This window comes from Antrostomus carolinensis, unplaced genomic scaffold (genome assembly GCF_000700745.2).
Source record: "Antrostomus carolinensis isolate BGI_N321 unplaced genomic scaffold, ASM70074v2 scaffold3168, whole genome shotgun sequence".
NCBI lineage: Eukaryota > Metazoa > Chordata > Aves > Caprimulgiformes > Caprimulgidae > Antrostomus > Antrostomus carolinensis.
Window position 1 is genome coordinate 12,422 of NW_010330704.1, and position 27,305 is coordinate 39,726.

The following is a 27,305-nucleotide window of genomic DNA, read 5'->3' on the forward strand; positions in this document are numbered from 1 at the left end:
TGTTTGGTGTTCTTCAAAAGCAAAAAGATGATTGGTATATCTCCTTTTGCTCGCTTTTTGCATTGTATCTCCATTTGAAAATAACTGGATCAGACTGGTGATAGATACCTTGCTGGCTTAGGGGAGAGCTGGTGTTCAGGATGCTTTCTGTCATTTTCCTTAAGGAGCTGCAAGTTTAAGAGTACTTACAGATGTAATGGCTTTTAGCAAATAAAACTAGATAAGTCACATTAGTTACATAAATTATCCCATTACAGAAAGTCTTAATGATGTCTGCTTCAGTTACTCTTGTTCCAGACATCAGCATATGAGGCAATAGAATTGGTTCTGAGCTGCTCCTGTGCTCTGATGTACTAATTCCAGATTACTGAACACAATCCAGTTTAAAGTCTTGAAATGGAAGGGTCATGACACATTTCATCTTCTGGTTTGTCCACTAAGTAGGCAGAACTGAAGGCAGCCTTGGTGTTGGTCTTCTGGATTTCATAGGCAAAAATTGGCATACTGTTTCTAAATGTTTTGTTCTTAAGTCCATTTTAAACCTCCTGTTCTTCTGTTAAAACATTCTTGTAATTGTTGGTGAACATTCCAGGTACTGGAATAGTCATGCAGCAATGTGATTGCTGCTATATGAGTGATGTCTGCATTTTCGTGGATTGGTCTGGTCAACAAAGTGAACTTTGCAGCTGATTACAGTTTCTACAATTTCATGTTTAAAATGGCATTCCTACACTGGTAATTTGAATTGCCAAGATTGCTATTGTTACAGAGTCAGTATTTGTTTTCACGGAAATCTGGGATTCCATCTGTGTCAGAAAGTAGATAGATCCTCTGTAGAGTTCTGCGTGTCTGAAACGTGTCTGAGCTGCAGACAGAAACATCCAAGTAGATGACACTGTGAGAAAACCAGGAAACTAAATAAAGACCTATGTGGTGTTGGGTGTTAACCTTGCTTCTACTGTTTTTCAGAAAAGGGAGAACATTTGTCAAGAGAAGGATAGAGAAGTAGATCATAGTAGGCCGTGATTTGATCTATTGGAAACTATCTCAACTAGATCATTCATGAGATAATACTGTGGATGACCTATCACATACAACTCTTACCAGTTGTCTTCCTGTTCTCATTTGTTTAAATTTCATAAGGATAAAACTGAAGATAAACGAGAGGAGACAAGTAGCTATATGTCAACAAGCAGAAGAATTGTTCTTGCATAAATTTACAGGTTATAATGTTCAGAATGTGCATTAGTAGCTTTAATCATTCAGGGAAAGATCAACTGTACCTACAATTACAGAAATGGAGCAGAACATCTTTAGGGAGCATGTACAGCAAAGGACTAATTTGTTTTATCTATGGAGGTGTTATTTCGATATATGGCAAAACAGACTATGCAGTTCAAGAAAAGCAGTTGTTATTTTTTTCATGCTGCTAAAGTAAGCAGATAATGATCTTTTGGATTTAAACTGGAATACTGCCTCTCTTGCTACCATCTTCCAGTTAACAGTTCTATTTATTTAAGACCTTATTGTCATTCAGAGATTTATTTTTAGGTACTTTCTTTCTCTCCAAAAAAGATGCTTAGCTAACTTTGCTGTCTCTTTCATAGTTCTAGAAGTGTATGCTAGCGATTGTGAGTAAAACATTGAGATACATAACTGTAACCTCAGGGAAAAAATTAAATCCCTTCAGATTTTGGAGGAATACTTTGCTATTTGGATTGATGACTGCTACAATTCCTTTTTCTTTTTTTCTTTTTTTGTACAGCAGGTGGTATTTTTTTCTATATTTTATAAGAGAGTGCAGGTGGTAGATACATAACAGATTTTCCTTTTACCACTTCAGTATCTTGTACGCAGTAATATTATTTGGTATCTAAAGTAACATATTACTATTTTTCTATATTTTTATCTTCAGTTTGGAAGACTGCTTGACCTGTGTCATCCTATTCATAAAAAATACCAGCTTGCTGTTACCAAGGTATTCAGCAAATACATGACTGCTATTGTTGTGACCACTGAAAAAACAGCAAGAGATTGCATTCAGCTCCTCAAACAAGAACGAGCTGAACCTGAAACTTTTCTTGCTTTGGATTACCTTGATGTAAGTACAGTTTTCTTTTTCCTGTCATCAGCAAGTTAATGTATTTGTAAATCTTGATATTAGCTTATTTAAGCTTAACTGAAATAGGCTTAAGTGTTAAGGCAAAGGACTTAGGGGGTGAACTTCATGAGGTTCTTGTCAGCCCATTTCTCCAGCTTGCTGAGGTCCTCCTGGATGGCAGTATGACCATCTGACATACCAGCCACTCCTCCCAGTTTTGTTTTTTTGTTTGTTTTTTTTTTTTTTTTTGCTCTCCCCTTGTCTATCAGGCCAGTAGTTTAATTGTAGAAGGCTATCAGGGTGGTCAAGCATGACCAACTTGGCGAATCCATGCTGACTACTCTTCCAAGACTTCCTTGTCATTCATGTGCTTGGAAATGGTTTCTATGATTAGTTGTTCCATGACCTTTCCAGGGATCAAGGTGAGGCTGACTGTCCTGTAGTTCCTTGGGTTCTCTTTCTTGCCCCTTTTTGAACACAGGAATGACACTTGTTTTTCTCCAGTCCTTAGGCACCTCTTTCAGTTGCCGTGATTCTTCAAAGATTATTGAGAGTGGCCTTGCAGGGACATCAGTTACCTTCTTCAGCGCTGGTGGTTGTATCATATCAGGGCCCACGCATCTATATATATATATGTCCGGTTTGCTTAAGCATTCCCTGACCTGATCCCCTTCCATCAAGGTTACACCTTCCTTGTTCCAGACTTTTCCGCCTGATTTCTGGAACCCAGGATTCCTGGAGGCCAGTCTTGCTAGTAAAGACTCAAGTGAAGAAGGAATTTAGTACCTCAGTCCCTTCCATATGCTGTGTCACCAGGTCCCCTGCCTCATTCAGCGTCAGGCTTACATTTTCCCTAGTCTTCCTTTTGTCATGTGTGTACTTACAGAAGCCATTTCTTTTGACATCCCTTGCCATATCTACATGCTTGGACAGGGTCTCTATATTCCCTCCAGGTTACCTGTCCCTGCCTCCAGCTTCTCTATGGTTCCTTTTTCTGTTTGAGTTTTGCCAGGAGCATCTTCTTTATCCATGCAGGCCTCCTGGTGTTGTTGTCTGACTTCCTGCTCATTGGGATGTTTGCTTTTAAGGCTGAAGGAGGTGATCCTTGAATACTAACCAGCATTCTTGGGCCCCTCTTCACTCTGGGGCCTTATCCCATGGGACTGTACAGAGCAGATGTTTGAAGAGGCCAAAGTCTGTTCTCCTGAAGTCCAGAGTTGTGAGCTTGCCTTTCGTCCTGCTCCCTCCTCTCAGGATCCTGAACTCTCCTATCTCATGCTCTGACCTTCCCATCCCCAGCAAGCCTCTCCTTGTTGGCGAGTATGACATCTAGCAGAGCATTTATCATTGGCTGCTCTGTCACTTGGATGGGGAAGTTGTCAGCAGTGCTTTCCAGGAACTGCCTGGATTGCTTATGCCCTGCTATGTTGCCCCTGTAGCAGACAGTGGCTTGATTCAAGTCCCCCATGAGGGGGGGGAATGTGTGAATGTGATGTGATGCTGCTTGTCGCTGTCTGTAGAAGGCCTCATCCACTTGTTCTTCCTGGTCAGGTGTCCTGTAGCAGACACCTATTACAAAGTTAGTTTTACCTGTTCTCTCTTCAGTCCTTGCCCATGAGATGTTGTCTCATCATCCTTCCCCAGGCTGAGCTCTGCGCATCCCAGCTGTTCTTACGTGTACAGGGCAACTCCACCTCCTCGTCCTCCCAGCCTGTCCTTCCTAAAGAGCCTCTGTCCCTCCATTGCAGCACTCCAGTTGTGGGAGCCATCCCACCATGTCTCTGTGATCCCAAGAACATTGTAGCCCTGCATCTGCACACAGATCTTTCACTCATCTTGTTTATTCCCTGTGCTATGTGCATTAGTCTACTTGCATTTCAGGTGCAGTGAAATAGGTTCTATAGATTGAAGGACTGTAGCATACACAGGATAGCAAAACCCAATCTGTTCCTAGTCTTACAGTGACTGAGACCCCCATTCTGTTGATCTGTATGACTCAGATTTGGGCATGCTTTGCTATTACAACATGGATTCTAAACACCACTTACTTGCTTTACAGGTTAAACCAATCAACGAAAAGTTAAGAGAGATAAAAGGCGCTAAATTGATGGTGGATGTTGTCCAAACTCCATTTGCTCCGCTGAAAAAAGTGATTCAATTTGTGAGTGGGAATGCCTTGGTCTGTGAAACAGTTAAAGAAGCAAAACAAATGGCATTTGATGGACCAGTGAGGTTGAAAGTAAGAAGCTGAATTTTGTTGCATGTGTTTTTCGTTGCAGTTCTGTATTTGATGCTTTTAAGATATTTCTTCTATAAACATCCCACAAAGTATTGCACATGAACACAGAATGGTACTACATTGCCTAGTCTATTCCCACATAAATAAATGCCCAGATATTTCACATGCTTCGGTTTTCCTCTGTATGGTAGTATTTTTAAGTGATTTCTGGGGAAACAGAAGCAAATTAGAGGATAGTTAGTGTCCGGTAATGTTTCTTGGTATGGTCCTTGTCATGAAAAGGAGGAGGAAGGATGGATAATCCTATTCTTAAAACTGTCTGATTTAAAAATACAAATTTTATCTTGCTAGCTTTTCTATGAAGAAGTGCTTTCAAAAATTCTTTAAAATAGCTGACAATCTTAGTTGTAGATGTAGTCTCGCTTGAGAACTGGAAGCTTCTCTGTCTCTTCCTGCAGTTTTTTCTTCTTATCCATATCTCTGTTGCTGTCACAGTCTGTAGAGCCCTTTTATGCACTTAGTAAACCTTTAAAAATCTTGATTAAAACAGCTTTAAGATGAAGGTGAGTGTGAAATTGTGCTTACCTGGAGTCAGGTTAAGTCACAAAAACACCGATGTCCTTTACTAAAATGTACAGTTTCTGTTTACAAGCAAGCTGTTTTCCTTCACTCCATTATCACGTTGCTTGGTTTGCTCCACTGAGCCAGACATAACCTTCTGAATTGCTAGTGTATACACAAATGTCCTATCCTTATTTCCTAAATACAAGGAAATTTATGTAACTTCACTTGCTTGTCTGATCAGCTGCAATAATACCAAAATGTGACTAGTGCCAAGAAACGACAAACTTATTTTGTGGCTTCATGTATCTCATTTTAGCAGACTTGGAGCAGGAAGAAAAATTGGAGTCAGACTAAAATGTGGTTGTCACTTGTTTAACTACCCTATCTCGGTGCACTAGTTCATGGGACATTTTGCCTGCTTTGTGTTCAGATTTATGTGTTTTGGTTTTTTTCCTACCAGACAGTGGCTCTTGATGGAACTTTATTTTTGAAATCTGGAGTGATTTCTGGAGGATCGAGTGATTTAAGATTTAAAGCTAGATGTTGGGATGATAAAGAAATGAATAAAATGAAAGAAAGAAGAGATAGCTTGATTAGTGAGTTAAAGGTAGGTCTCTTAAAAAGCACTTAATTGCAAAGGCATGAAGGAGTAAGTTTTGTCTAATTAAATTCAGCTATGGGAAGATGATTTTCTGAAAAGGTGATTTTCAAAACTTCTAGAAGATGCAGACAGGACATAGTAGCTGTTTATCCTCTTCTAGTTAATAATAATCAACTATGGGTATTTGTGCTTAGCTGATGGGTTGGTTCAAATATCACAGAGGTGGAGAACCAGAACAACACCATTGATAACAAGTTCCTTCAAGGAAAAAGAGCTTTTGTTCAAAGTACCTGAAGACTTTTAGTGAAAAAATGGTAGATTCTGTCAACATTAAAATATTCACATGGACCAAAACCTGTCGGTATAGACCAATTTGTCATACTTCTAATTATTTTGGAGGAGGGATGGAGTAGGAATTAAGGAATTTGCAAGCACGTGCTTTCTTCTGAGAAATAAATCTGTTACAAAATGAGTATTGAGTCTGACCAATGCTATCAGCATTTCCCTTGAATGGGGCCTGTGTCAGTGAGGCTAGCTTTTTGTAGTGCATTAATCTGAAAAATTAAAGTCACCTTCTGTTTAAAATGCTTTTTCTCTCATTGTAATATTTTTCTAGGACTTAATGAAGATCAAACGTAAGGAGGCTGACTTGAAGCAGTTGCGTGCTCAATGCCACGGAATTCAGACACGACTTAAATATTCACAGAGTGAATTAGAGCTCATTAAAAAGAAACATATCGCTAATCTCTACACGGTATAATAATAAGCCTTTATAATTTTCATGTGTAATTGTACTTTTTTTTACCTAAGCTGTAACTACCAGTGAAGTAAATGCTACTTCCTTAAGTAGGTTTTTTTTTGATCAGTTGAAGTTTTACATGCAGCAGTAATGACTGAGGTATTAATAAAATATAAATACAAGATTACAAAGCAATTTATATAAGGCTTTTTCTATTTTAGGTTTTCAATTTGAATTTCTAGTAAGTTTAGTTTATCTGTTAAAAACCTTCAGAAGTCTAAGTCAAAATGCGATTTAAATTATATTTAGGTAATTTGCTTTTATGCTTATTAAAACTGTAATCATTGCATGCAAATCAGCAATAACGGTAAGTGGCATTTGAGAAGAAAATATTTAATTATTTTTATCAGAAAAATGCAGTTAATCTGGAACAGAACTGTCTCTTAATTTCTAACAAGTTTACTATCCTATTAAGAAAAATTACCATATTTTCCTTTCTTTTTATCTAGGAAAAATCTAAACTGGAAAGTGAACTGGTAAATATTGAGTCTCAGTATGATATGCTGAATGAAGGAGTAGCACAAAGGAAAGAAAAAATAGAAGAATTTCAGAAAAAAATTAATGAGGTAATGTCTTCTGTCGTCAGCATATATAACAGCTTATGCTGTTGTACTACAGAAACTTCTTTCTCTTCATGCTGACTTCGTAAACTACTTTATCGACCAGGGTTATAAGTTAAGCCAGTAACCTTCCCACTTCTCTGCCTTTCTTACGAAGGTAACTATGAGCAGAAATGCACTTGGGTGCTGGTGTATCAGAGCTTTGCAAATCAGTTTCCTTGAAATCAAAATTCTTTGACTTTTATGTGTCAGACACAAACCCAACCAACCAAAGCAATCTACTCCTTAAATATTAGATGAAGCTTTGCTTAATATGTACCTTGTATTTTCATTTGATATGGGAGAAAATTGTTGAGTTTGAAGAAGATGGGTTGATTTTTCCCCACCTTTTCCTGCTCTGCTAATCAATGTGATTTCCTCTTTGTATTATTGAGCAGGGGCATTCCATCTAAGTTCAGAGCTTTAGAGCTCTCAGTGCAAGCTTTCACTGTAGATCAAATCCCAGAAAAATACTCTCTAGCTCTTTTATGGCCTGAGGGTAAAATTTGATAAAGAAGTGTATTCCTTTTCAGACTAACATCCGAGTTCTTTGTAAGAAGCTGCAGTTACATGGTCTTTCCTTTTTGAGGAGAGATAATTATGCAGTGTGACTGCATGATTAGACTGTAACTTTCTTTTGGCATGAAGTTTTCCTGACCGATGTGGATCTGTGACAGCATATACATACACTAAACTCTGTATGCAGAGCCCTCAGTAACTGGTGCACCCACTAGGTAGACAGTGTCTGTGTGGGTTACTATTCTGAAAATCATTCTCACTGCAGTAGTAGGAGGACCCATGCAGTGTCTACATGGAAATGCTCTATGAATATCTTCTCATTTGGAGAAAAGAAGATACACCACTTTGGCAGCCCACAAGCAGAATAGATCAGGCATGCTCATTGCATTAGGAAGAGAGGTCTGTATCAGTTTTTCAGAGCTGAGAAAAGTTCTCAGCACTGCTAGAGTGCTTTGTTCTGTACTCTACAAGTGTCATGTGTAGGGGATGACCTGTTACACCGCTATATATTAGAAAAGTAGATAAAGAGCAGCATAGTGTAAAGATTCCTTTCTCTATCTGTTTTACTTCTGTGAGTGCCAAAGGTAGTATAAACATTTTTTCTGCATTTCTCTATTCACAGGCTGAAGATGCTGTTTTCCGAGAATTCTGTGAAGAAATTGGTATAGAAAATATTCGTGTGTATGAACAAGAACATGTGAGACAACAAGAGATTGATAAGAGAAGGTGGTATTTGTAATTGAAATGTTAAAAAGTTATTTGTATTAGATTGGGAGCACTGGTAAATGAGTAACTCCATTACAAGAAATACCACAAAAACCTACAGGAGTGTAAAAGGTTGCATTATCACTGCCAAGATTAGTTAGCAGTTACACTGCTATGGTTTGGGTTTATTGGACAGTTATAGTCAGAGGCATTTTTCTACAGACTTGAAAGGTAAAATTTTCTATTTTGGTAGCACTAGTATAGAAAAATAAAGGAAAGAATAATTTTCTAAAATCCACATTGAAAAATGGCTCTATCACAAGTTGAGGATGAAGGCTCACTCGTGTCAAAAATCTTAAAGGAGAATTGTATGTAAGATGCAGTGATTTGGTACAGCTACATACTATTAAGGAAGATAAGATCTTAATTTTCTCACAGGCAGCCTCAACTGGTATTGCCCTCAAACAAGCACATGTCACAGGACCACAAAATTAGATCTTAAAGAATGAGAATGCTGAAATGAACTGTTACCTTGTACAACAGGTGATTACAGGCAGATGGTAGTTTATGTATTTCCTTACATCATTTATAGAAAATACACCTTTTCTACATGCCTGTTGTAATAGCTAGCACTGAACTCTGTTTTCTTTTCAGCTATCTCTTCCACTGCTAAGAGAGTCTCTGACTGGTTTTCAGAAACTGGTCCAAACATAAGTTTTTGGCTAGGGCTGTAGTTGAGGTTGTAGTGCAGTGTGTTCAGTTGCAGTTAAAGCACCTGCTGGCTGAAGTGATTTGATCATTTGTTTATGTTTGCAAGAACTGAAGTCTGGTGAAATGTAAGAAGTTAGTAATAGAACAATGAAAAGAGGAGCTTTTTGCATGGCCGTATGCTACACTCCACATACAGTTTTGACCTTGCTTGTGCTCTAACTTACCATCATCAGTCCTGTAAGCCTCTGCTTTGATGCACTCTTGCCCAGGCTAAAGAACCTGGAGCTGGTGTTGTGGCAAGCCTTTTGCCTTAATAGCAGATGCAGCACTAGTAGGAAATAATTTGGAAAGCTCAAAGCTCAGAGCCAGACAGTAACAGCTGAGAGGAGACCTTTCTGCAAACAGTTGCTTAGTTTTACTTTAGTCCTTTCTCACAACAGCATGCGGAGTTTCTGCCATGGTGCCCCATAAACAAATACAGGTCTCAATTAAGAGATGATAGGCAGGGCTGAATATGGCTTAAAAAACTCTGGTCTCATGCTTCTTCATTGCCATCTCCCAGCTGAGGTAGGTTCCTTATAATATTCAGGTAAACATACATACCAGCTGACTACAAGGCTTGTGGAGGCTGAACAGGGAACACCAGCATTTGATAAATACTCAGCATCAGTGTAGCTTTTGCCCAGCTCATATCTGCATCATTTACAAGTATATCATTCATGGTGAGATACTTGAACTTCTAGTGTTACTTTCCATATTGAATGTGGCCATACTGTATCTTTATATTGGGGTTTTTTTGAACTATTACCACTGTATTTTTTGTAACTTCCAGTATATCCACAGGATGTGGCGTAGTGGAATCAACGATCCAAATGTATGCAAATTTTTATGTTCAAGTAGAAGATATAAAAATGCTATCTAAGTAGTTCAAGTTAAAATGTACCTTATAATAACTTAAAATCACAGTTACTGGCCTGCTTCTAAGTGTTGGTTTGAAATACTGTACTTTGACTAGATTGGAGTTTGAAAATCAGAAGACACGACTAAATGTTCAGCTGGAATATAATCGGGATCATCTACAAAAATTAACAAACACACTCAGCAAGTTGAGGGAGACCATTCAGAAGGATGAAGCTGAAATTATTGGGCTACAGAAGGTAACTAAAAAAAAAAAATATCGGGGGCTGAGAGGAAAGAATTCATTGAATTACAATTTTGAATAAATGTAGTTGATTCTGTTGAGTAATTCTTCTAGGGCTCAATTAATTGTTGACTTTGTTAAAAAAATGCAGTTGCATGTTGTCATTTTAACCTTGGAATAACTTATTATACTTAGGGTACTTATTAAAAATAAGCTTACTAAAAATAGGATTTGGGATTACTGTATGTACAATGTTACATTGTGTTTAGTTTATATGAAAAGGCAGCATATGACTACTGATAAAACAAGTAACGTGGCTGAGATGCTTTAGAAGATTTTTATGAGTAATAGTAAGCAGCTCTGGGGGTTTCCATCTTTAAGGTGCTTCACAGCTACTGGTAGGCTTAAAATAATTGTATGAAAACTCATTTAGAGTTTTAGTTGAAGTACTATGCATGCATTCCTCCTTCATAGTGTTCTTTATTAATAAGTAATTTTTTGTTCAGTTAATGTTGCATGTTAAACTGTGCTCATGGTGCACTGGAAAGTGAAGGAGAAAAGATGTGTAATAGTGCTTTGAATAAAAAACAAAAGTGAAATTTAAAACTGTCCCAAAGTGGGCAAAAAAACCCACATGCATTATTTGAACTCAATATTTTAACATTAGAAAACACGTATTTCTGATACTGAGGAAAAACAATAGACCCTTCGCTCAGTCACGCACGAAACCATGTCTGACTTCATGCCGGCGTGCGTAATTCTTCTGATACATGACTTTGAGCAAATTCAGATATTTTTGACCTGGAGAAGGACTGTGTGTATTAAATTCCAATGGTAGGTTGTTCTGATACTGCAACAGCAGTAAATCTTGATTAAGTTGCCAAACTACTCATCTCTTAAGGACCGTGTCTTCAAGCATATAGTGTTAGGTTTCCTATATTCTAATGCCTCATTTCTAGCAATTTAGCAGTGATTTGAGTTATATAGAGGAAGACTCTTTTAGACTACCTCCACAGATTCTTTGTTCTCTGTGGATTACCTCAAGATTTGTTTTTAATGAACAATGCTTTTTAAAGGATTTCAGGTCACCGTAGGTGTTGCTAAATATGTTATAAGGGTACAACAGATGGGATCCTTCTTGCAGGGCTATGGGACTAACTGAGGAAAAGGGAGTAGCCTACAGATCGTAGGCACCCTGGGATCCCTGCCTTGTTTGATGGCTTTACAGTTCAGTCTGCTACAGTCACAAATGTGGAGCTGGCTGTGCCTGTGTGTACAAAACAACTGGATCTTCCTATGTGTAAGACAGGCTGTTTTCCCAGTGCCTTTCAGATTTTGTGCTGTAGCACATTTTAATATATTGTAACAGATTTAAATTTTAACTCTTTTTGTATGTTTCATAAAGGTTCCGTATCAAGCTTTTTGGTGAAAGGTTAAAAATGTGAATATTTCTATGCAGGATGAGGAAAAGTTTCTGAAAAAAGTGAATGAAATTATGGAAGAGCAGCATCATCTTAAGGATAGATTAAGTGCTCATAAATCTGAGGTTATAAAAACTCAAACTGAAGTTGAAGAGTTCAGAAAGACGTTGTTAACTCTTAATAGGTAATTACTAATTGTACTCCTGGGAAAATGATTAATGTGATAATATTTAGAAGAGTTGTAGTGATCAGATTTTTTAATTTCTTTTGTTCTTTTTTCTTGTGAAAGATTCAATAGAGACACGTTAATTTGCATTTACAGTATGCATTAGTTAAGAAGTGTTTCGAACTGAGTATGTGGTTCCCAAAAGTAAAGTGAACCAGATTATTTCATGAGCTCTATCCCATAAACCATGTAGAGTAGCATTATCTGATTATCTACCCAGTGTCAGGTCTTGTTGTGATTTCTGATAAATATGTAGAGACTTCTGATAAATGTGTATTAGCTTACAACTTGATGGGGGGGTCGGGGGGACATATTAAGTGTGCTGGTAGTCTCCTATTTTTGTTTCAGTTGTACAGTTGTTTAATTAACGAGAATTTTTTTTTTTTCTGATTTCAGTGTTCTCATTTTCTCCAGGCCTTTCAAGTGCTGAATACCTTAAACTAATACTAATTTTAGGTCACTATTTTGTCCTTACTGTTCTTTTAAATCAGCTGCTTTGGGGACAGTTTATACTTCAGTTTTCTTATGCTTGTTAGTGATGTGTTTAATGTCTCTTAATTGGGGGGAGTCTTTACGTTTAAAAATCCCAACATATTGGCACAGTATGGCAGATAAAACTTGTGGAATTTTATATGAACTCATAAATTATATGCCTGGTAATTCATTTTATAGTGTGTAATTTTAACAATATAAGACTGTTACGCCTCTGCCTTATTTAGCAACTTGATGCTATCAAAGGAATTTGTTGCAAAGAATCCAGGTGTATTTCAAGTAGAGTAATGATCAAAGATACTCTATTAAATTTTTAAAAGGATCAGATCTCCATACATGTTCAGCAGAGCTGAACAGAACAGAGTTTACCTGTAGTTCGGAAAGGTGGATATTTGAACATGCTATAGTGAGAACTTGCAATAAATATATTTAAAGCCTGTCCATGCTACTAGCATTTCCCTTGCAATAGAGTTAAGAGTTAATAAAAATAGCAGAGTGTTAGCTTTTGTGCTAGAATAGTGTGTGGTTCCCAGCTCCGTCTTGAGTAGTTTGGGAAAATGAAGGGGATGGAAGAAGTTAAGTACCATTTTCCTTTATGTTTCATGGGAGTTATAAAGGAAAAAGCTCTTTTCACGCTTGGTAACTGTTTTTCATGCTGTATGGCTCTGGGTGTTATCGGCAGTGATGCTGCTGGTCTTTAATAGTTTTGTGCCTTTTGTGTATGTAGGGAAGCTACAAAATTACAAAAGGAAGGTACAGCTATAGAAACCTCCCTGGAAGAGAAAAGATTAAGACGACATAATATGCTTCTTGAATGCAAGGTGCAGGACTTGAAAATAAAGCTCCTGTCTGGATCACTGGATGACATCAGTGAAGTAGAGGTACTTAAAATGTTTACAGAAGATAAACATCACAGAGGAGCAATTATTCAGTCTTGAATTTAAAGTACTTATTTTTTCCTTACAGGACTGTTTGTCTTACATAGTAACGGTTAAAGAAATAGATTGTTTTCATGTGACCAGGCCTCATCCATGCAAGAGAAGGATTTTTGATTATTTGTGTAGACAGAAATGTTGTTTCCAAGGATTTTTGCTTGTTCTTGAAATGTATTTCTGAGAAATATGTAAAATCACTGTGGTACAAGAAAATTGGTATGGAGGAGTATTCTAGATACATATGTAAGAGGACACACAGGGGTCAATTCAGAACTGTAAATAAATATGGCGTGTACATGGGTTGAGATAACATTTGGTTAATCATCCATAATATAAATGCTGTCTAAAACAATCTTTTTGTATTCAGTAGATGTAGATACTCACAGAAATCTGGGATATGCTAAAATAGAAATGCTCCTGCTATCAGAGGATTGACCCTTATTATTTTTCTGTCTTCCTTTTTTTTTCCAGCATATCTTTTGTGAGGAGAAATTAAACATTCTCCACTATTAATAAAATAATAGAGCTATGAGTTTTGAAGGACTTGTAACAAGTCCATGAATTTGGAAGGCGTCTTGTTGAGCCATTCCTTAGAAATGTACTGTTGTTGGAGGGGCAGGTAGGAATGAGTGGCTCAGAAGGCAGTGAGGTAGGCAGTCTTGCAAGGGAAAGGACATGAGCTGCTAATCATCAAGAGTACATCGGCAGCTCGGCTCTCACTCTTTATGAATACGGAAGAGATGAAACCAAGGAGGTGGGCAGTAAGAATAGCAACTTTGATTCCTAATTAATACCACTGAGAAGACCAATTAAGATTTGAGTCTAAGAATCATGGTAGGAAAGGGACTGATAACAACATGCAATACATGTTTCATTCAAGGGAAAGTAGCTGTTTGAAATCCAGGCTTACAATGTCAAGAAGGTAGGCTGCTTAAGTCATACAGAACTGAAGCTACTCCTCTCTTTTGAGGCCAACTGAATGGAAGCACCACCTCGACTTACTCCAGAGCCTTTGCCTGAAAGGGGAATGAATTATCATTGGAACATAAATCCTTTCCAGTCAGGAGATTTACAGTATGCACATGGTTCTAAATATATTACAGATAAATTACGGCTGCTTTCTTAGCTTCAAAGTGAAATTAGCATGTTTTTTCATTTTTGTAGAAAAGGTGCTTTTTTTTAATTAGACTCATAGGATCTTAACTAACTGTTAGTTCCATTTTGTCTAAGGGAGGAGCAATGGAATGTGTTTACCTTGTACCATGTTTCCACTGTTTCCTTATTTTATATCCTTTTAATGTATTGTTTTAACAGCTTAAAAGTTAATGATGTCATATTTCTGAACTGGAATGTCCTTCATATTTATAGCTAGGAACTGAAACAGAAGGCACTCAGACTACATCAAGTATCTATGAAAAGGAAGAAGCAATTCAGATAGACTACAGCAGTCTAGCAGATGACCTGAAGGTAATCTTTTTGTTTGGAATTATTAGAGAACAATTTTTTTTATATTTATTTAAAATATTTTGTTTGTTGAAATTCTTTATTCTTCATGCTAGTCTTTAAGTGAACCTTACTAAAAACACTGTTAAGCTTAAGTGTCTATGTGTGTTTTGGTTTTGCAGTCATAGCTAGAACTAATGTATGGGATTTGTGGATAGGTCAATTTCCTATATAACTAAATTTAATTTAAAGCTTACTTAGACCACAGAAAGAGAATGGAGAAACAGTAAATGTAACTCTGATTTTTTCCTTTCTCCTTTACCTTCTGCCCTTTTAACTACAGGTTATGACTCAGAGCTCTAGAATCCAGTGATTGGCTGCCAGAGGGGTTGTACCACCTTCTCTCTGTAGTAGTTTCAGAAACTGAGACTTGGTATACTCCTTTCTGTAATTCTCCATTACATCATGTTTTCTCAGCAGTTTTTGTAATTTTTTCTTTCTTTTTAATCATAAGGAAAATAATTAAATGTCAGAGGCTAGGTGCAGAGCAAAGGACGAATCTGTCATCCCTGGAACTTGTCTCAAAGAACTCATCGAGACCCTGTCTTCAAAGGTTTTCTTAAGAAATGAAGTAGTGAAGTCAGTGAATCCTCCTCCTGTGTTGTATTTTAACCTAGACTTCAATGCTGAAGGGAGTTTGTCTGTTTTTAAAGGTCTTATGGAACAGTGCTTACAAACTAGTAAATTTATTCTGAGAACTAAGACTCTGGGTGGTATTTTTTGTTTTGTTCTGTTTCCACCAGTTAGAGCTATTAGATGAGTTGGGTACTTCTTCCAGAAACCATGAGTGCTTGCCACATACATTGAAATGTCTTGTCCTAAAAGCAAATCTTACTGCTCTACTTTTTTTTAATTTTTTCTTTAGGACCTAGAGTCTGAAAAAGATATAGAGGATCAATTAAAACACATGCAGCAGGAAATAAAATCTAAAGAGAATACTTTAATGAAGACAGCTGCTCCAAACCTGAGAGCAGGAGAGAAATTACAGATAGCTCGGGGCAAGTTCCAAGAATCATTAGACGGTATCACCAAGTCTTTCATATTAATCTCTTGTGACTGTGAGATTTTTCACCCTAATTGGAATTCTTCTTTCTGGGGTTGGTCTTGCTGGCTTTGCTTCTTTCAGATATTAAGGTAGTTTTTGTGCTCAAGTGTTTGTCCTCAGTTGTCTTTTTAATTAAATGTAAGCAATTTATTAACATGTACTTTACTCTGCAGCAGTTTATTGAAATACAGTTTGAATGATTGGAAAGATACTTTGTTGGCCAAATGACATCATACAGTATTTTTACTTATTTTCTAAAAATTACTTACTTTAAAATTAAAATTCTTTACATTTTTCTTAAATAATTGAAGGAACATAAATATGTTGTCCAGAACTCAGACATGAGCATTATTGCAAAGTTACTGGTAGCCTTGGAGAGCATTGCAGACGTTAACATACTAAGAAAACCAAGGAGTTCTGAAGCCGTAACAGGTAAATGCTGGTGCTGCTTAAGGCTGCCGAGCTTACAAAAGGAAATAGGAGAAGAATTTTGCTCATTGTTCCAGACAAGTGTGGCACAGAGCAGATTAAATACATCCCAGATTTTCAGTTCTTGGGGACTCCATTTGGAATCTGGAAGGAAACTCCTAATATTGGTATGCTCCTTGTATGTGCACTGGAACCTTTTTCTGCAATAAATATTTTCCTTGATGCTTGTTATGGTACACTATATGTATTTGTTCTGTGTATTTGCTTAGAGGCTTATTATGGAGTGATTTCAGTAATTTTTTTCCATAGCTTTTGAGATCAGCAGAAAGGAGGCCAGAACATGCAAGCAAGAATTTGAACAGGTGAAAAAAAGGAGATACGAGCTTTTTAGCCGGTGCTTTGAGCATGCCTCCATAGCTATTGATCAGATCTACAAGAAACTTTGCAGAAACAGTAGTGCTCAGGTGTGTCATGTTCTTGGGTACTTGGTTGAAAAGGCCTATTTGATGCTTTGTTGTCTAGAATAAAAGAACTTTGTAATACTTTTAGTTTCCAAAGACAGTTTCAGTCCTGAAGAAGAAAATTACACAAGTAATAAAGATTTTCAGAGTCAGAGGAAGAATAGGTAATATGTCAAAATGTGCTTGATATTAGACAGAGAATTGTGATCTAAAGTGTTAACAAAATTGAGGACTGCTCAGTTTGGTTTAGTTTTACTCTGTATTTAGCAGACTTGTAGATTATCATGACACAAATGTGAAATATACTCAAGTACTTCATTTAAAAATAACACTGGTTTACAGATCTAGTGATAGCAATAATAAGTAATTAAAAACATAATCGTTACTATAGATAAAATTAAAAATCATAAATCACTGTTTCAGTGTTAGTGTTTTGTATGAGGTTTCAAAGCTTCTTATGCCCCACTTAAATAACTATTTAAAAAGATGAACTTAATATGTTGGCAACTTTTAAGAAACCTGTAGAAAAATTGTCACAATTGTGTAAGTCTTTGCTAGTGTTCCAGTATTAATGCCAGAAGTAAAAAGGAAGCTCCCAAATGATTTGGTTACATCGACTTCTGTAGATGGTTGAATATTTATAAGGCTCAGGCTTGAACTCTTCTCTGTCCTAAACTTCAGATTTTGTGTTTTCCCTCAGAGTCAGGTATTCAGTGAACACCTTAAATATCTTTAAATATAACCTTTCTGCATCTAGGTTGGACAGGATAATAAAGTATTTGTTCCTTCATTATTACTGGGCACATACCTTCTCCCCTAGGCTAAACATCAGGCAGGTCTTGACTTTTAATCACTCGGAAACAACCAGTATTTTCCAGATATATTGCCAAAAATAAGTAGTTGGGTGCTTGCTTTCTGAGGTCTGTGATGCTGTGCCTTGATTTGAGCCATAGTGGTAACCTGGCCAAGAGATTATCCTGCGATTAGCTGGGAAACTAAAAATACCTACTAGATACTAACATAGTAGCTGAAGGAAGTTGGTCTAATTGCACTGGAAAATAAATTATTCCTCTGTCTGTGGCCATTTGCTCTGGTTAGCTAAGGAAAGAGTTAGCTCTGAGTTTTGCCATCAGAGAAGGTGGCCTAGGTTGCAGCCTGAACAGATGTTTTTTAAGCAACCTTAACGATTTTTAACATGAACATTTCTTAAATTAATATTTCTTAATATTATTAATAACATTTATTAATAATGTTTTACTATTCACTCCAAAAAAGAGAAGGTTTGCTAGATTGAGTTAGTGTAACTTCCAGGGGTTCTGGACTCAGAACATTCATGTACTGAATATATTGCTCAATAAGATGTATTTCATCAACACATTGTGTGTTGAAGTACTTTAAAAGAAACGGCTGCCTAAGAAATTGTACATACACAGATTCACTGCTGGATTCACTACCAGTTCTCTTCCATTCTTCTGGGGAGAGGGAAATGTTGTTCCTTTCATATGTTGATAAGCAAGGAATATATGTACCTCAGTAAGCTACAAAATTATTTTTGCTAACAGTGTCTGTACATCTGAAAACTTCCTCTTGCGTAGATGTATGCAGTGGCATAGAACTGGGAGTTGCATTGCAAGATACTTGACATATTTACAGCCTGAAGAACATTTTAATAACAATGACAGGCATTCTCTCAGCAGAGAAGAATGAGAAAATATGCATACCTCCAGGAAAACAAAGATACTGCAAGCACTGTATCTTAATTCTAGGACTGTTTACCACAGAAATTCTTTTAAATCAAAGTACATGCAGTGGTTTGGTTTGTTTTGTTTTTCTCCCACTGTATCTGTAATCTGACAGGAGCAATTTCAATGACAGTCAACTATGGAAATTTTTCTTTTATATGTATTCACTTGTGCAGAGAAGAGATTGTATTATTTTATTGTTTATTCTATTTAATGGGAAGAATAAACCATGTAGCAATTAGCTTATCCACCATAATTTTTAATGGTTTGGTAAAATGGCCATTCCTTTAAAATAATGCTTTTAACTTTTGGACCTGGGAACCAGGATATAAAGTATAGAGAAAACCTACCTATATTAAAATCCTTCTCCAGCTCAAAGCTAGATTTTTTAAAATTAACCTCTCACAAAAAAAGTGTAATTTTGGAAGTATATTTACTTCCAAACAAAAAAGAAAAATGTTTTTGAAGTCTAAAATTTTAATAATTAAAAAAATAAAAGCAATTACACAGAAGTGATAAAACCAACCAAGTTTATTTAGTAGTTGAAAGTTTGTAAATACCAAATATGTGGAGCTATTTCCAGAGTGGTCATGTTAATTAGCTGCCTAGCTCATGGCTTGTTAACAGTATCCACTGGGAAATTTTATCGTGCTGCTCTTCGGTATAGATGAACAGGTATAACTTACCAGTTTCATCACTAGCTCAGTCAATATTTAAACCTTAAAAATAGCCATCTTGATAATTTTGTAAGTGTCACTATTAATAATGAAACGTGTGTTAACAGGCATTCCTTAGTCCTGAAAATCCTGAGGAGCCTTATCTGGAAGGCATCGGCTTTAACTGCGTGGCTCCGGGAAAACGCTTTATGCCAATGGACAGTTTGTCAGGAGGTGAAAAATCTGTGGCAGCTCTGGCTCTTGTGTTTGCTATACACAGGTAAAAAAAATGTGGTATTATCCAAGTATGTGGTTGAGTTCAAGTGGCGGGAAGATAGTGTTACACTTAAAAACATTAAAAAATCTGCTAATAAGAGTACTCAGACATTACTAAAGTCCTTATTTACCTGTCATTACTTCTTATCAAAATTTTATGATACAGTAAGTGGATCTTTAATTAGAATGTTTATTAAAATTTTTTTTGTCTAAATGGAAAATATTGTCTTGTCTTCTACAGTTTTCGGCCAGCACCTTTTTTTATTTTGGATGAGATAGATGCTGCCCTGGATAACACAAACATTGATAAGGTAAGTTGGTCCCTTTCACCTTATCCTTTTATTGACAGTATAATTATATCTTTTGTAGAACGATGGCTACTTCTCATTATAGGTTGAGAATTTAATCCTGTTAAATTTGGATTATATTACACATTAGGGTTAACCCTGAAATTGCCTTAGTAGTCTAAATTAAGCCTTTAGTTGAGTCCTTGGGGCCCATCTGATGTGACTGGGAAGTTACGCTGAGCTTCCTGCTCTAAGTTGAGTTGGGCTTCTGCCCGTTTTGTAGCCTTCATGGCTAGAGGTGCCCACCTCCCCTAAGGCTGGGGCATGCCGCCTGCGTAGCCCCTGTCCAGAATATCCCTTTTGGCTTCCTGCCCTTCTACTGCCCTTTTCCTGCCTGCTGCTCCCGTAACGAGATGCAGCGTGGAGGTGTGGGGCAGGATTACTAACAGGGCTGTTCTTTTCACATAAGGAACATGAAGCAGGCAACCTGTGATACAGGCTGTGGTGTATAATACGCTTGGAGAGCAGCTGCCCATATAATACAGGAAGAGGGTGACAAAATAGTGGTTTCCTAGAAAATTCCTTTAATTGGGCTTCAACATCTGTCTAGGTATTGTTATAAAAGGAGAATTAGATTATTCTTTAAGCATGTGTGAAAAGTATCTTAAATTGCAGAATGAACAAAAGCAAAATCACAGTCATCTGCAAGTAGAATTCACTTAATGTTTCCCTGCTCCCAGAGTCTTTCATATCTCTTTCCTTATTGGTAAGATGCAGTTGTTACTGGAAAGCACCAGAACCTTCAGAGAGAGGAATTAAATATTGCAAGTGAGCAAAAATGATACATGGAAAATTATATGGTGCTAGTACTCACTGGTATCCAGGTTTTATGCTTAGAAAGAAGTATTTTTCTTTCTGTTCTTTCAGTTTAAGGATTTACTAAAGCAGATCTTCAATAATTTACTTGTAATTATACTGTGAAATTGATGTCAATTATGTAACTCACTAAAGGCAGTTCTTATATTTTAAAAAATGACTTCTGTCACATGTAGATGTGATTAGAAACTCTGCAGACAAAAGTCTTACTAAAAATGTACTGGGCTTCCTTTATTCAGCATTTAATTTATATTGGATACTGCCTTATTCAGTCACCGATTTATAACTTAATATTTATACCTTTATTTTGCAGGTCATTGAAAAAAAAAAAAGTTGCTGTCTGCAGCAAACTAACTTGTATTTAAGATTACAGTATACAGCCAGTAACAACCTTTTCACTTTATTTTTCTTTATTCAGGATTTTCTACCTTCCTTTGTAGTTAAAGTAAAGTAATTTTTCATTGCCACTACCCTTTTTCTATAACTTTATTCATTGGAGTGAATTATTATTTCCTTAAGCATCTTCAAAAAGCAGCAAATCCAATCTGAGGGATTCTTAAGAATATGCAAAGTATCTGGCAAAAGGCTCTTTTCATTTTTCTTCTTATCCTGCTTATTTCATAACTGAATTACTGAAGTCTGCAGCTAACATTGTTCAGTTCTTTCTCATCATTCCCCACTTAAAGCACGGTTTTATGTCTTCCTAGTACTAACTTACTTAAATATTTGGCTTCTTTCCAAAGGTATCAAGTTTCATTAGAGAACAGGCACATGAACAGGTTCAGATGATAGTTATTTCTCTAAAGGAAGAGTTTTATTCCAAAGCAGACGCATTGATTGGAGTGTGTCCAGAGGTAACAATTAATTACTAACAAATTTTGTTAAATAATACATGCTGGTTTTTGTTGAAGGCCCAGTTTACACCTGAAGTGTTACTACAGTGAATCACGTACATGATTGTGTTGCTGGATTTGAACTACTTTGTGTTTAGAAATAAGTGCAGGTACTGGCTCAATGAAGAGATCATTTTGGTAACTCAAGCTCATTATTGTTATCTCGTAGTCATTTATGAAATGATATTTCAAATAGCAGAAATGTTTTAAATTGTATGGTCCTTCCTTTTCTCAGCATGATGACTTCATGTTCAGTCGAGTACTGACTTTGGATCTCACCGAGTATCCAGACGCTGATGAGCAGGAAAGAACAGAGCAGAGCAAACGCAGTTCTGTTTCAGAATAAAGCACGGATGATTTCAGGGCCAGGTGACAAGAGCAAGAACTGTGTTCACAGCTGACTGTTACACATCTGAGTTTGAATGTGGCTATTAGAAGTTGACAGAGAAACGTTTACCTTTTAAACTAAGCTGTTTTCTAAAATACTAAAGGAAGTAATTTATTCATGGATCCAGTTTTGTTAACAAGTAGGAGATAGCCAGAGGTTGTTACTGAAGTGTGTACCTTCTGGTATGCAAAGCTTTCTCTTTAAATATCTTTTTCGGGGCAGTTTGCCTTAAGATGAAGGATTCCAGGTTCACATAAGCACACTATTAAGAAGAATAAGCCCCTTGCTTTTCTTATTAGAAGTTATGTGTTCAGCCATTATCTCCAGTGTGCTGTTTAGATGCACACTACTACTGGTCAAGACCTTCACAATCTTTCTCTTTTGTGTTGCAGCTGCATCTCTTTGCCTTCAGATAGATTATTTCCTATTTTTTAAAACAAGGTATTGGAATCTGCCTGTTGTCTTACTTGATGCCCGTAAGATTTCAGTCTTCCACTGCAGCCTGATGAAAATACCAGTTAACTTTACAAAAGCTCATGTTATATAGCTAAAGGCATGATGTAACCTGGAAAAATTTCACCTTTGAGGTATTCTACCCCACACAAAAGTGGAAAGAATAAAACAGGTGCAAGTCAGATGCCTTACAGGAAGCAGCCTTAGAAAAAAATATACTGGTTTGCAGTTATGATTGTTATTACATAGCTGGCCTAGTAAAGTTCAGTTTATTTTGATGGCCATGCTAGATCTAAGAAGCAAAGTTAATGAAGTTGGTTACAGAACTCTGAGAGAGCTTGAATCACTTCATTTGGCTTACGCTTCACATTGGTGTATGTTGAAGAGCTTTATTTGGTTTACGGTTGTTCATAATAATGTTATCTTCTTATGGTCGTGTTGTAGTTTCCTTTTGTCCACCTTGCTTCTTACACATACCTGCCTTGTAATGTGTTGCAAATACTGTGCTTGTTGCACACAACTGACCATGTCTGGATGTGGGGTTACTGCATAAGGAGGGAATGACACATGCGCAGTAGGTAATGTGTTCCTGTGGGAACACTTCAATATCATAAATGTGTCTACTTACACCACAGACAGATGTTTATCAAATACTTATGTTGTTGCCACACTTTATTAAATAAAATTATTTACTCTCAGTGTAAGTCATGAGTTAGCATCAGTCCCTTAATTCCAAATCCACTGGCAGGCACGGAAGTACTTACAGTGGTGTAGAAGATGAATAGAGAGCAGCTTCTAGTGATTTTCAAAGATATCTGTCCCCCATCAGTCTGTCTATTGCAAACACAAGTTTTGCTTTGGTTTGTGGGTTTTTTTAACCATTTGCTAGGAACAGTTGGTTGAAATAGAAAAATACAGTAAAAAGAACTGAACAGTCTGAAGAATGGTGAAAGCTACATGTTTTAGCTACTATGCAGTAATGGTCCTTTTGGCTTTAAATATTAAAAGAATATATGCCATAATCAGAGAGGTGCTGTCAACTTCATTACACAGCTTGAAAACAGGATAAATTGTCAACAAGTTTTGGGGTGGGTTTTGGTTTTTGTTTTTTTTTCCAGTAACTATCTTCCTCCCATTAAAAAACAAAACAAAACACAACATAGAAAAAGAGCGGTGGTAGAATTGGCAAACTTCATTTAACATGACAGTCTGTATGGTTAGTTCATTCATGGTACTTGGGTAGTAATTTGAACAGGATCTTAAACAAATTACTCTTTCACTTAACAGATGGAACAGACAAGTATCAGATTCTGTCCCTTTTGACTGTATTTAAAAGCTGCAAGGCAGTCCTTTCCCTTAAGATGACTATAATATATTCCTTGATTGTGGGGTGGGGGGGTATGAACCAAAACCAAAACTGGTGTTTTCTACCTTCTTACTGTGTATGTCAGGAATTAAAATAACTCCTTAATTACTCATCTGCTTTTCAGGATACAAATAAATGGCACTTGAGTCAAGGGAGGCTGTTGTACAAGTTGCAGTTCAGTGGTGTCTACAAAACAGAAGAATCACCAATGCTAGGTGTAAGCTGATCCTTACCAAAGGAAGGGGATGCAGTGTCCTCATGTGGATCTGACTTCAGGCACAAGATAAGGAGTTATATGACTTTTAGGGTTGGGCTTAAATAATTGCAGTAATCAGGGTCATAAATAGCTCAGCTCATTTGATTAATTTTGCTGCAGCTTGAAGCAACAGCTTAAGTGTTTTAAGCTGATCTATCAGCATCCAAAATAGCATGACTAGTCCCTTTTTCAAAACAGCCAATTCATGCTGACTAGAGAAGGAAATTTTAGAGGTTAGAGTCTTACAGATAATGCTATACATGATGCTAGAAGACATAATTCTCAGAAGTGACGTATGCATAAATAGTCTCTCACAGGGAGAGGATGAGTATGGTCTAGATTCAGGCTGGTTTTCTTCTTATTTTTATCTTTTAAAAAACACAGCTAAAACCTTAAGAACTGATACTTGAGGTCCTTAGCAATTATATTGCATACTAAAACCCAAGTATATCTTCTAGACTGTACATCATTAAAGACAACTGGGTGTTCAGCGGTAGAAGAGTGAGTCAGTGTGCATATATTAAGATTGCTTTTCTAGGCAAATATCTTCAAATCTTTACCTACTTCAGAACAGGGAAAAAGACTTCTACACCACAGAAACTCCACCCATCTCAGTAGTTATTCGCCTAGAAAGAAGCACACACCTCACTTCTAAGCTTTTCATTTGGCACACATACGTACTAGAGAACAAGCAGAAATAGTTTTTGTGACATGGGAGTAAAGAGTTGACAGTCATCTGACAGACCCATCACTTCTGCTCCCTGTAACCTCATTATAGTGTGATGTGATGTCAGAAGGTGTAACAGATCAAATCTAGAGGAAGCCTGACAGAAGCAGCCCTCCAAGACTGAACGTGCTGGTATCAGAACAAAGAACAGTCCTGAACATGCTCTCCTGCAGACATTTTGGTGAGAGACAGCTGACTGGAAAATTTCAAAAGATTATCAGTGTTAGTGACTGGACTGGTAATTATGTCAGTTTAGTGGTGACACAATTCAGTGATAGGTAAAGTAACAGCACCTAAGAAAAAAAAACAGTTAATGCAGTGCCTAACCTTAATCATTTGAGTAGTTCAACTGAAGTCAAACTTAAATGCTAGAAATTGTCTACAAATACATAATTAGCTACCAACTGGTTTTAGTTCTGCTGCATTAAGACTGAGACTGCATACTCTATGATTTAAACTGCTAAAATATTTCCATAGAAATACACTGCAAATAGGTCAGTAAGCCCCCATGTACATATGGTATGTCCTTGTTGATATATCATTATTATTATTACTACATCCTTTTCTCCCCATGTGATCTCACACCTTAACAGAGCGACAAATGAAAACAAATACTCATGCTAAAAGTGTGAAAGAGGCAGGTTATCATGATGCGGGTTCTGTAAATGTGAAACAACGGTTCCTCTTCCTAACAGCTCAGGAATCTGAATGTGAGGCTTGCAAGCAGCCTTTGCTGACAGACCCCTGGGGAGTTCAACCTCCAGCAGCTAACTGCAGTTCAGCTGATGAGAAAATAATTAAAAACCCCTTCATTTTAAAGGCAACTAGCAGATAGTCACAGGTATGCCAAAAATTATTTCAGACAGATTCAAACATCACCTCTATTGTGGCTTCATCTTGGTAAGAGCTTGGTCCAACTGGCTTGAAGCATAGGCAGAGAAAACTTGCACCTGCTTCTCAGTGACCTTGCAGATACAGTTTTAGTAGTATGGAAGTGCCTGAAGAATGACCAGTATGACTCTCAAGCTTTACATACATTACACATTTACAGCTCTAGAAGATGCACAATTTTTATTCCACTTAAAAACATGGAAATACTCAAAACTTTCCATGCAGCAGATGCAAAACACTTACTGTTAAAAAGCTTCTGGGTTTGGGGGTTAATTAAATAGTGGGTATACCATTATCTGATTGCTTGATTCTCTTAGGAGAGTCAGTGCCATTTTCTCCTAACTTCCTTTTAGCACAGTCCACGCATGAAGTTCCTGTAGAGGGGGTGGAAAAAATATTTTTATATTGCTACATACATGTGGTTTGTATTAAGATAAACACAATTGTGGCCCATTGAGGTTCTTGTATTTGGATTCTGAATTATAACACTAACCCTACTCAAAGTCTGCACCAGTTCAGTGATCTTGAGCTCTTTGCCAACACTGAGCCCTGATATTAACATACAAAACAGGAAGTAGCTAATTATACACCTGCCTTTTGATGAAAATAAGTATTGATTTTGTGTGATAATGCCTGTGGAGTTCACAGGTGAGAAGCTTCTTTAAAAAGTTTGGATCCTTTATTCAGAGGAACAAAATTCTTGGCATGAGCTACTGGTGAAAGTATAAACAGCATAGCTGGACAGTAGAAATGAATGGAAGTGAAATGCCTTCAAAATTAGGACATCCATCACTTAAAACTCTAGAGAGATTTTTTTTGTGTGTGTGTGTGTGGTATTATACAAATGTGTGTTAAAGAATAATTTTCTTTTTAAAAAAATTGCTATGTATTCCAAAATACAAGTAAATGAATGGTAAAATTACTTGTAAGGAGGGTGTAAATAAGTTGGTAAAGGAGCTTTACATTAAGTGGAACTGGAATAAATTGCCCTCAAATTTATGTTTTCTCCACTAATCGTACTTTACTGAAAAAGGGATTTACGAACTCATCTGAAAGACAGATAAACTTAAAATCTCTTTGGAATTACAAAAGCAAGCTCTCACTTTACACCTGCCCACAAGTATCTTGGACCACAGATACTTTTTGATTGTGAAAATGTGTTTGGTTTGGTTTTTCTAAATCTGCAAAGCCAAAGACCCTTACATGCAATAATGAAATTATACTTTTATACAATTTTGATACTATTTGCAGCAGCAGCACAAGTATCTTAGAAGTGTAATCTTTAAGTTGAAGTGTTGTTTCAAAGGGAAGTTTTGCTATTTTATACCATAAATTGGAACGTATTATTGCTCTGCTTATTCACCGAAGTATCACAAAAACACCTGAACAAAGCTTAGCCAAAAATTCACCTTCAGTACTACTTGCTTAAGCTTAAGACTCACTCTTCTAAACCTTCTTAAGGAAGGCATTCAAAATAGCCAAATGTATTTTTTGAAATTGAAGCCAAAACCTCATGGATGTTAATATTATCTTAGAATACTCTGATCAGCATAATTTTTTATCTACATTATCTGGAGCTGTTCCAGTCTATCGTTTGTCATTCTACTGACATCTGAAAGCCAGCAGTTATCCGCTAATATGCATAAAGAAATTAAGAGGGTAAAAAGAGAATCTGTTAAGCAGACTGTCAGAGCTAAATCAGAGCACTGCACAATGATGATTTAATTGTAAATAAGAGATTTTTATCTCTCTGATAGATTATGGAACTATCTATGAAAGTAAGAATATTACTTACCCAACAGTGTTGTGCTGTCCACTCGATCAGCATCTAGAGAAGTGTAAGAGACAGCAGCAGCACAAGTTAGCATCCAAAAAGTTTTTATACTTCTATGCAACATCCCAAAACAGCAAGATTGTTTTTAGAATCAGAATGGTTTGGGTCAGAAAAGATCTTTTAAACATCATCTAGTTCCAACCCCCCTGCCATGAGCAGGGACACCTTC

At 36.8% G+C, this 27,305-nt stretch overlaps 2 protein-coding genes across 3 annotated transcripts in view; one reads left to right on the forward strand and one right to left on the reverse strand.

The window, feature by feature from the left end:
* The window catches only part of SMC1B (structural maintenance of chromosomes 1B), a gene marked incomplete at its 5' end in the record, with an annotated part of 34,064 nt that extends 12,414 nt beyond the window's left edge, over positions 1-21,650 (forward strand). Inside the window, 16 exons of the mRNA XM_010172972.1 lie at positions 1,916-2,101; positions 4,161-4,340; positions 5,365-5,511; positions 6,122-6,259; positions 6,754-6,870; positions 8,045-8,148; positions 9,854-9,995; positions 11,439-11,584; positions 12,846-12,999; positions 14,422-14,520; positions 15,422-15,578; positions 16,340-16,494; positions 19,018-19,169; positions 19,407-19,476; positions 21,072-21,182; positions 21,457-21,650. Coding sequence (XP_010171274.1) covers positions 1,916-2,101; positions 4,161-4,340; positions 5,365-5,511; positions 6,122-6,259; positions 6,754-6,870; positions 8,045-8,148; positions 9,854-9,995; positions 11,439-11,584; positions 12,846-12,999; positions 14,422-14,520; positions 15,422-15,578; positions 16,340-16,494; positions 19,018-19,169; positions 19,407-19,476; positions 21,072-21,182; positions 21,457-21,567 — 2,169 coding nt within the window. The remainder of the gene's footprint in view (positions 1-1,915; positions 2,102-4,160; positions 4,341-5,364; positions 5,512-6,121; positions 6,260-6,753; positions 6,871-8,044; positions 8,149-9,853; positions 9,996-11,438; positions 11,585-12,845; positions 13,000-14,421; positions 14,521-15,421; positions 15,579-16,339; positions 16,495-19,017; positions 19,170-19,406; positions 19,477-21,071; positions 21,183-21,456) is intronic.
* A 3,821-nt stretch (positions 21,651-25,471) lies between these two features.
* Positions 25,472-27,305, reverse strand: part of SIRAL2 (SIR2 antiphage like 2) — a 9,892-nt gene continuing 8,058 nt past the window's right edge. The window contains exons 6-7 of one of the 2 annotated variants that reach the window (XM_010172973.2): positions 27,098-27,130; positions 25,472-25,676 (exon numbers count right to left, since the gene is read on the reverse strand). In XM_010172973.2, the coding sequence (XP_010171275.1) occupies positions 25,576-25,676; positions 27,098-27,130 (134 nt within the window). In that variant the 3' untranslated portion in view covers positions 25,472-25,575. The remainder of the gene's footprint in view (positions 25,677-27,097; positions 27,131-27,305) is intronic. The other variant, XM_029086210.1, reaches the window with a different exon arrangement.